General features: G+C 50.3%; 1 protein-coding gene across 1 annotated transcript in view; it reads right to left on the minus strand.

Annotated features, from left to right (window-relative positions):
• ARID1A (AT-rich interaction domain 1A) overlaps nucleotides 1–1,037 on the minus strand; it is a 62,741-nt gene extending 61,704 nt beyond the window's left edge. The window contains exon 1 of the mRNA XM_018561181.1: nucleotides 551–1,037. Within this exon, the coding sequence (XP_018416683.1) occupies nucleotides 551–568 (18 nt within the window). The 5' untranslated portion in view covers nucleotides 569–1,037. The remainder of the gene's footprint in view (nucleotides 1–550) is intronic.
• Between the last annotated feature and the right edge of the window lie 9,693 nt (nucleotides 1,038–10,730).

Genomic DNA, 10,730 nt, shown 5'->3' on the forward strand with positions numbered 1-10,730 from the left:
TGTATTAAGAACAACAAAGTGACAGATATAGCCCCCTCCTCCCCCATGATCACAAAGCTACTTTCTCCTGTAGGCAGTATAGATCTTGCCGGTTTGTTGGCACTCTAGTCACAAAGCATTGGGTGTAATTGCCTGGTGAGGCCCTACCACTGCCGGCCCCAAACCGATCTCATTGTCTCTAACCTCTTCACTCGGCATGACCCTCACACAATACTGCTCTCACTTCCCCACGTCTGATCTTCCTCTTTTAGCTACAACTCGAGCACTTTCCAAGTCCCCTAATGATCTTTTTTTGCCCCCAATCGTTAGCCTCTTGAAGGGCTACAACGCCCATCGTCTGCCGTCAGATAGATGATGGGCCGCATTCACACAATGGTCATCCCCTTCCACGATTTGATGCAGATCCCGTCCGAGGACAAAACAAACCCGGGCACACAATAAAGGTAGAGCTTTGGTGTTTGCAGCCATCTGCTCACATGGCGATTGACTCCCGCCCCACCTTCACACACCTATAAAGCCCCCCCATATACGCAATTTATTCCGTGATTACCTGAGACGTTCTGGGCATGGCCTGCCCGCTGCTCCCTGGGCTCCCGGGCGGGTGGACCACTCTCTGACCTGCGGCCCAGCTGGCTGCATAGCCTTCGGGTCCTTTGTGCTGCTCCGAGTAGTCTCCTCCCGGGTAGGCCGGATACCCCCGGCCGGGACTCGGGGCTGTGAGGAGCTGGTTCAGGGTCGGTGTAGCAGCTGCTGGCTGCGCGGGCCCGAATCGAGGAGGAGGGGGAGGGTAGGCCGGAGCAGGGGGTTTGCCTGTGGAAGCAGTAGGGCGAGGCGGGGGGTACCCCGGTTGGTAGGCCCGATTCGGGTAGGCCGGATAGGAGTTGTAGGCCTCGTTGGGAGGCGGGTAGTCCAGGCCGAGGCCAGGTTGAAACACCCCTCGGTTGTACGAGGAAAATCCGTATCCACCGGGTGGGTGCGAGGAGGCGGCGGAGGCCGCAGGCGCATCTCCGGGCTCCTGAAAGAGATGGCCTCCCCCCCCGGGTGTCGGGCTAGGTTCGGACAGGAGGGGAGGGGGAGCCGCTTAGTCGGACACGAGGCGGTGGAGAGGAGGAGGAGAGGCCATTTTACCGAGAGAGGAGGAGGAGAGACAGGCCGCAAAGCGCGGAGCTGGGTGTCCTGGACTGGGGGAGGATGAGGCCGCAAGACCCGGCTAGTGGAACACGAGGAGGGAGCCGGGCTGGCAGCTTCCTGCACAAGAATCGCACACAGAGAAAAGCTCGGACTGGATCCACGGACGGGAAGGAAAGGCCGGACGCTGGATCGCTCTCAGTCTGGGGAGAGATGCTGCAAGCCCCGGAACTGGATCACACACAAAAACTGGAACCAGATCTGTGACTGGCCCACTGGGGGGAACACAGCCAGGATAGTGGAATAAGACCCGGGCTAGGATGTCTGATACACAGTCATGGCACAGGAAATACCCATGAGGTGCATTATAGGTGGGAGCTGCATGGTGCCTCCATGTTCTGGGTACAAGAAGAGCACAGCCCCGAAGCATGCATAAAGCAGCGGAGGCTGCAAGACCCGGATATGGGCCGGTCTCTTACATGGGTATAGCAGAACGGGAAAGTAGGAGCCGGGTCACAGGCTGGAGCGCTTTCAAACAGATTGGCATAGATAGGGGAAAACACGGAGCTGGATTCAAGATGGCAGGATAACGCTTTCCCAGGCTCCGCAAAGCCCGGAATCTGGAGTCAGCACAGGTATTCCAATACAATGCAAAAAGGAGCAAGGGCCGGCGCTGGATCACAGAGAATGAGCCGTATCAACAAGAAAAGCTAGCGCCGGACACTAAGACCTGGACGTGGAATTAGGGCCTGGAGTTATCCGACTGTCTCCTATGAGCCGACATGAAAGGCAAATTAAGGCAGTAAGACCCGGGGAGGAGAGCGGGAACCCGGAGGGAGGTAGATCACGTGACGTCGTAAGACGTCTGAGAACGCGAGGACGTCACAAGGTGTGTGTCCTCCAGCCTGAGCTCGTTGTGTAGCTTGCTGGCAGTCTGTGTGTGTGGGTTATGTGGGGATTTGTGTGCTCATATGTGTACACTCAGTGACTCACGTCGAAGTGATACTAGCATGCACTTTTTGTTCAATGCAACATACGGCCATACAGTAACAGACTGCTATAAACTAAACACATTTAAGATAAATATTTAGAAAAAAAACAAGCATTCTGCATACGCCCAGTGACGGCGCACTGCACCCTCCAGAGGCCGAATAGCAGCGTGCTTGTCGTTTCAAGGCACATTACAGCTCCCCTCTGACCCCAGACGCAGGCACAAAGAAAAGCTAGAGCTCCGGGGGGAGGGGCACTTGTGTTGCCCGGACCCTCATTCTCAAGCGCACTGACTGGCCGGGGCGACCCACAATGCACCGGGGCTGCCAGGGCTGGTTGCAAAACCTGGAGTGGAGCGCTGGCAGCAGTGAGCAGGGGCGGGTAAATAGGTCTCTAGACAAAGGAGGGAGGAGGCATTTGCAGCCAGGAGAATCAAGAGGGCCGCGCTAGTGGACAGGAGACCTCTCACGTCTGTCTACAGATGCAGCGCGCGCTGTGTACACGCTGCTGACATGTGTCTGAAAAGACAGTCACACAGCTTGTTTGCCTAAAGCTCAACACGTATTAATGTGGTTTAAATGTATATATATATAAAAAAAAAAAAGGTATAACATTTGAAAAAAAAACAACATGAAACATTTTCAAAGTCATTTGAAGACTTGAATTCACTTCAGGCTATTAGAAATAATATTAAAGAGCTATTTTATATCCCATATACCTATGAGTGCCCATATCAGACTGTCCACTGATACTAACAATGCTGGTCTGTCTCAGCACAATACAAGGTCACTTTGCTGTCCAGCAGTGCTCCCTGCTGTGTGTAATGTCAATGAGTGTAAAATATGGACACATAGTATGCTAACATTGTTAAAAAGGGGACATCAATGAAGTTATAGAGGAGTGAACATTATAGACAAAATCAAAGGCTCCCTCCTTTTATAGTGTGTGTACAGCATGCTGCCTGTGTGCTTTATTCACTCTATTCACTTCATTCACACACGGCTTCAGCTTGTGCTACAAAATTCAGGGCGAGTCAGGATAGCATTTGCTGAGTTCATAACCCATGGCACTCCTAACCAGAAAGGATCCAAGGGATGGATGATGGGTGCTGCAGTGACTGCAGATGGCACCGCCGGCAGAACAGTAATAAGTGAAGAAATCACCAGCACTCCTGAGTTCCAAGAATGGATGTCAATAAACAAGGTCTAACAATCAGGTCTCAGAATGTATGCCATACATTCTAAAACCTGATTGGATGTCAATAAACAAAGTCTGACAATCGGGTCTCACAATGTATGCCATACATTCTAAAACCTGATTGTACGTCAATAAACAAAGTCTGACAATCAGATCTCATAATGTATGTCATATATTCTGAGACCTGATTGGATGTTAATAAACAAGGTCTAACAATCAGGTCTCGCAACTTATGCCATACATTCTGAGACCTGATTGGATGTCAATGAACAAGCCCTGTGTTCTTTTGTTTTTGTCTGTATTACTGTTTTATGTCCGTCCGTTATTATGTTTATTGGTGATAATTAATGGCCTTATTATATCTCATTATATCTTATTTATATGTTTTATCTCAATTACTCTGTTTCTCCCCCCGATCTGATGCTCTATGCTTTGTTTTTCTGACAGTGACACCGGTATACCTGTTGTATACTGGCTTCACCCGTACTGAACCTTGCGGATAGTTTGGCACATGCGCAATATAGTATAGAGGAGAGTTGTATCTCCCGATCGCTATGGTTACTGATGACGCGTATTGAATACGCCGATACCAAGCGACGCGCCACATACTATGGAGTAACGAACAGCCATCAGATATATCCCTGCCACGTACTGACTAACTCTACGGCGGATGACACACAGCCATGGCATTGATCTTGAGCATCAGATTGCGGGGACCGTCCAGTAAGTAGTTTGGATGTTATATATATGATGTTTTATATATGATGACGTTAAATGAGATTATATCATATAGAGTTTTTTCTGTTCTTTTTTTCAAAATGGCCTTTTTTCCCGCCGTTTTTACATCACTGGGGGCGTGTACATCACTAATGATTTGATTACATGGGGTATATATGTAGCTTGTGGATGTTATTACATTGTCACATCTCTTGCCTTGAAGAAGGGACCCTGTGTGGCCCCGAAACGTCGGCTCATGTTGGATTTCTGTGACATCATTGTCCATTAAAAGGACTCATTCATTTTAACTTATGGAGTGCTGGTGACCTATTTTCTTCAATCTTGTGTTTTGCACGGTGCCATCCGTGAAGTTACTTCGAGCACCATTTATTTGATTGTTGGCCGGGACTGCTGAAAGGTGTGCGGAGGGCACCTCCATCAATTGCAAATGAACAAGGTCTGACATTCTTGTAACGCAGGAGTGCTGGCGATTTCTTCACTTATTAAGGGTAGCATTTGCAACACTTTGATGGCATTACGGCTGTTTTAGAAAGTACTGCGCCAAATTCAGAAAAGCAGTGGGTCAGTTCTAATGCCATTACTCAGGTATCTGAAGATAAGTCACTAGCACTCAGCACTTTAACATGCAAAAAAGTTAGTTTGATTGCAGATTATGTCACATAGGTCAATGAGCCAACGTTTCTGGGGCCATGGAGGCTCCCTTCCACAAGGCGACACAGTGACAACACGTTGCATTGCTGAGTGCTGGTGACTTATCTTTGGCTATTTGCTGTCACTACAAGAACCATGTCTGTGACAAATTCACAAAGAAATACCGCCATTTTGGAGATAACGAAACTGGTTGTAAACACAACGAGGGGAATTTATCAAAACTGGAGCAGGCAAAATATGGAGCAGGTGCCCAGGGCAACTAATCAGCTTCTCTCTTCAGTTTGTTCAGTTAAGATTTGAAAATGAAAGAGTGAAGCTGATTGGTTGCCATGCACAGCTGCTCCAGATTTTGTTTGCTGCAGTTTTGATACATTCCCCTCAATCTCTTTCATCTCGGTGTAATTTAGTCCTAGCTCAGTGTTCCCCCACTGTGCTTCCTCAGTGTCTTAGCTTAGTGTCCACCCCATGTCAGTGGTTGCTAGGATGCAGCACCCTAGCAACCAAGGACCATGTGTGGCACACCCACCAGCATCCTGGCGACTAATTACGATGTATGGTTGAGTATCATTGGTTGCTAGGATGCAGGCAACCTACCATTTACTACCAAGTGATACAGATTTCCAAAGTGGCCCTTTTACATGCATAATCGAATGTACCCCTATGGGTGAGTCTTGGCCTCATCATCTCTGGCCTCACCTATCTCTACCCATGCTATTTTATGGACCCCACCCACGTATTAGATGCATCTACCTAGCCCTATTGCAAAGCACTCCCTAAAGTGTAGGGTAGTGTCAAATATTTTGGCAAAATTAAATCCCTGCACTCAACCCTTTCACCTTCTTGGGGACCCCCTGTTTGTTCCAGGCTGGAATTTTCCTAAGAGCATCTATGACCTCCTTAGGTCGCCAGGCCTTGTATCTTTTGAATCTCTCAAGGACTCACTATTCCCGCAGCAGAAATGTTCCAGTATGTGCAAATAAAACACTACATATCTTCTTCACTTAAACATACTGATGGTCCCCTGTGCCTTACCCCATTTCAAACTATCTGCTCTAAGGACCTTCACGCTCCAGGCATTATCTCCACCACAAGCCATTCAAAATTATTATTCTCTTGCTCTTTCTGCTTACCTAAACACACTGTCAATTGGGAGAGAAAAAAAAGAATTTGAGATTTCATTCCCCAGAGTAGAGTGGCAAGATATTTGGCTCAAAAGCTTGATCAATGTTCTGGCCAATTATAGGTTGCTAGTTTGATGGTACTCTGTGTACTTATTAGACTTTCTCTAATGCTATCCCCAGCTATCCATCCCAGTGTTTTAGAGGCTGTAATGTCAAGAGCACATTCACACATATGGTGGGACTGCCCTAAGAGTAAATGTTTTGGGTCCCATACCTATCAATAATCTAATCTCTTTTGATCAGATCTTTCCGACAAACGTGGCAGAGGTCCCCTTAAATAATTAAAAAAAATGGCGGACTGCAACAACATGGATTTGACCTACTTATCCATGCCTTTACTACTGCAAAGGAGTTGATCACCAGATACTAAAAAAAGCAGACCACTCTTTTCAAGTAACCTAAATCCCTTTTTAACATTTCCCTGACTTTTGAGAAAATGGCCACTGCTCTGAATGACCAGCTCCCTAAATTCCATAAAATCTGGGAATCACACACTACTTATCAGCAAATGTGGCCATTCTCTTCTCTTAATTGGAAACCTCCATTTCCTGGAAAATGTGGTCACTATCCAACTACCAGTACCTTGAGCCTCACGCTTTCTCTTTAGCACACCCTTCTTTCTCCACACCCACTTTCTCTCCTTTTCTTTCTTCTCTCTATTCTACTCTATAATGCTAATTTTTCCCCAGTCATCTTCCAGGACAGCCATCAAGATATAGGCTCTGCCTGCCTGCAACAGGAAACACATCAACCACATTAAATAAAGACTCCTCCTTCTATCCCAAGTCAGTTTTTTGTGTTTCCGCCGGCTACACAGGGACATCGTAATGTTTGTTATTTTTGGGCTCACGTATTGTTTGCCTTAGGGCTGAGCCTTACCCTGCTATGCGTTGGGACCTACTCCAGGATTACCTGCTGCAGCGCATACAGGGATTCCCTATGGACCCCCATCCGATTCTTGGCCAAGGTTCCCTTTCATCACTCAGGGAAGGCAACCATCCTCCTGCACGTGAGTAGGCGCCAGATGGTGGCCCCCCCTTGGTGTACAACAGTGGCAAGGTAAGATAACCTTAAGCATGCTTAAGCCCAGGTTGTGGACATTAGTTGGCGACAACAGGGGCAGCATAGGAGGAGGTACGTGGAGGCTGGAGGAGTCCAGGGGCCCCGGTTACCTCGGCAGCATGGGGGCACTTACCTGAGGGTAGGGGGAGCGGTGTCAGTCTTCGGAAGCGTGGGGGTGTTGGCCTCGCGCGGAGGGCTGCGGCGTCTCTTGGCCCCTTGCTGGTGTCTGTGGTGAAAAGCTGGGAATGACGTCACTGTAGGGCGCCGTCACCGCCTAGAGTGCGCGCCGCGTTGTCGAATGCGGTGACGCGCTTCCGGTGCGCCACTTCCGGGTTCCGGAGGCGGCCTCGCGCCGGAGACGCATAAGAGCCGAGACACTCGGCCCCCAGATGGTCACAGCAGACGCTGCTCGGCCATGACTATTGCAGCTGTACACCGTACATATCCGACCAAGACCACATACGGCCGGTGGGGACGTCAGGAGAGGGCCTATAGCGTGGTCGGCAGTGAGCTGCAAGATGCCCACAGATGCCGGACCAGGTGCGGCTACTCCAGATCTGGGAGAGCATGGCACGGGCGCTAAGGTAGGCAAGTTTTTTTGGAGATTCTCCCCTTCCTTTGCCCTGCTTGTATTGGGGGCCTGTTTACAGGACAAGCTGGGAGGCAAAATTGTGCGGGTTTCCTTTTAAAGGTGACTTGCTCTTTGGCCAAGAACTGGAGGCAGTACTGGATAGATCCGCAGATAAGAAGAAGGGGTTCCCACTGCCGCCTAAGCAGCAGGGGAAGGAGTTTTTTTGTGGCCAAAGGGGTCAGAATTTCCGCAAAGACAAGAGGGGCTTCTATGGGAAGAAGCAGGACCAATCCAAAGCGTGGGCTTTTAAAAAGGGAAAGTCCAAAGGTAACTTCCTCTTTAACCCCCCTCAGCAGCCCAATAAATCCCAATGACCGGTTGCTCAGGGTGGGAGGAAGATTGGGGGAATTCTTCCCACTCTGGAGGGAGCTGACCAGCAACAAATTTATTTTGGAGCTGGTGCTGCACGGCCACAGAATAGAACTGACGGAGAGGCCCCCGTCCAGGCTTCTGATTACTTCCTTGTCCAAAGACCGGAGGAGATCAGAGGCAATGACGGGGGCCCTTCAGGATCTGTTGGACCAAGGGGTCATTATGAGAGTACCGGCTGCAGATGAGAAGAGGGGGTTTTACTCACACTTCTTCTCCAGGATGAAGGCTTTGGGGAAATGCAGACTGATACTCAATCTGCAACCTCTGAACAAGGTAGTACTGTACAAAAGGTTCCGTATGGAATCGATCTTTTCAATACGAGAATTGCTGCCCCAAGGATCTTTCCTAGCGACCATAGATTTGAGAGACACCTATTTTTACATAGCTGTGAGACAGTCGTCACAATAACTACTGAGGTTTGCAGTAAGGGGACCGGCGGGGGTCCTGCACTTCCAGTACAGGGCCCTGCCGTTCGGACTCGAATCTTTACCAAAGTGCTGGCAGAGGCTCTGGCGCCCCTAAGAGTACGGGGCGTAGGGGTTATTCCATATTTGGACGACCTTTTGTTCTTTGCCCCGTCAGAGCTGGTGCTCCAACAAAAACTGGAGCTGGCAATGCTGCACTTGGAGAGGCTGGGTTGGTTGGTGAACAGGGAGAAGTCACAACTGATCCCCGCGCAGAGAGTGAAGTTTCTGGGTTATTGTATCAATACCGAGGACATGACCATTGCGTTGCCAGGAGACAAGGTGTCTCTATTGGCAGAGGAGTCACTGAGACTGAAGTTAAAGTGCACAGCTTCGGTCAGGTTGGTTATGAGAATGGTGGGGCTCATGACGTCCACCATCCCAGCTGTTACCTGGGCACAGTTCCACTCAAGGCCATTACAGAATTGGCTGTTGAGGGTTTGGGGAAGTCGGCTAGAGGACTTAGACAAAGTGGTCCGCGTCACAGAGGAAATCAAGCATTCCCTGCTGTGGTGGATGGATTGTCGGAACCTCTCAGTCGGCAGACTATGGTGTCAGCCAACACCACTAGTGGTCACGACAGATGCCAGTGCCTGGGGTTGAGGTGCCCACTGCCGGGAGCACATTTGGCAGGATACCTGGGAGCACGCGGGCCGCCTCAAATCGTCAAACTGGAGAGAGCTAAAGGCGATAGAGCTGGCTCTCTGCCAGTTTCGGGATACTTTAGCAGGTCAACATGTAGCGGTGGCCTCAGACAATGCCGCGGCTGTGGCCTACATAAACAGGCAGGGGGGCACGCGTTCGCACGGCCTCATAGCGTTGGCGACGAATATTCTGACTTGGGCAGAGCGCAACCTCCTCTCCCTGACAGCGAGGCATATCAAGGGCAGCCTGAACGAGCTGGCAGACTCACTCAGCAGGACGGAGCTGCACAGGTCAGAGTGGGCTCTGAACGCGAGAACGTTTGCATGGATCACCAGCTTGTGGGGCTGTCCAGAGGTAGACCTCTTCGCAGTGGCCAACAACAGGCAGGTGGAACAATTTGTTTCCCTCTCCAGGAACGACGGAGCCCTAGGGGTGGACGCTTTGGTGCACCCCTGGGAGTTCACTCTAGGTTACGCATTTCCTCCACTGCAGTTAATCCCGAATGTGCTTCGGAAGCTCAGGGGCGAACGGATGACTTTAATTCTAATAGCGCCATGTTGGCAGAAGCGGCAGTGGTTCACGACCCTCCTGGAACTGTGTGTGGAGGGGTCTCTGCTTCTTCCGCCCGCGGCGGATTTATTGATACAGGGCACGGTGAAACACCCGCAGGTGGAAGCTTTAAATTTAGCTGCATGGCTACTGAGAGGGAGGTGTTGATTAACAAGGGGTTATCCGCACAGGTGGTATCTACGCTGCTGCACAGTAGAAAGCCGGTAACATCTGCGATCTACCTGAAAGTGTGGAAAGTGTTTTCCAGCTGGTACAGCAGTCAGCATAGGCCTGCGGTTGCCACCGTACCATTGGTGTTGGATTTCCTGCAGGGCGGCCTGGAAAAGGGGCTCTCCTGTAGTACCCTGAAAGTGCAGGTTTCTGCGCTGTCTAATTTCGTGGACGTTAGACTGGCAGAGGAGCCTCTCATCAAAAGGTTTATGCGAGCGGTAGTCAGAATGAAACCCCCGAAGAGTAAGGTTGTGCCAAACTGGGATCTCTCGGTGGTGCTACAAGGGTTCCTCAAACAGCCTTTCGAGCCCCTGGGGGGGGGTGTTCTATTCAGCATCTGACGATAAAAACAGCCCTCTTGGTAGCGTTGGTTTCTGCACGGAGAGTGAGCGAAATTCAGGCATTTTCCATTGCAGACCCGTACTGCACCATCCTGGTAGATAGGATTATTTTGCGACCAGACCCGGCGTTTTTACCGAAGGTAGTTTCCACCTTCCACAGGACTCAGGAGGTGGTCATTCCTTCGTTTGCCACTAACCCGGCCTCTGCTAGAGAACGGGAATGGCAGGGTATTGACGTTCGTAGGTGCGTTTTGGAGTACCTCCGAGTCACAAAACCATGGCGGCAGTCGTCCCGCCTCTTTGTGGTTTTTGGGGGCCCCACTAGGGGGAACAGGGCCACTAAAAGCACAATAGCCAGGTGGATTAAAATGGCCATAACTGACACTTACAAGGCACAGGGCTTGGTGTTACCAGGTTCTCTCACGGCACACTCGACTCGAGCATGGGCTACGTCCTGGGCAGAGCGAGCAGGGGCTACTTCAGACCAGATCTGCAGAGCAGCCACATGATCCAGCTTCCAGACATTCGTCAGGCACTACAGGCTGGACCT

Source organism: Nanorana parkeri, unplaced genomic scaffold, assembly GCF_000935625.1.
Source record: "Nanorana parkeri isolate BGI_ZX_2015 unplaced genomic scaffold, ASM93562v1 scaffold505, whole genome shotgun sequence".
Lineage (NCBI taxonomy): Eukaryota > Metazoa > Chordata > Amphibia > Anura > Dicroglossidae > Nanorana > Nanorana parkeri.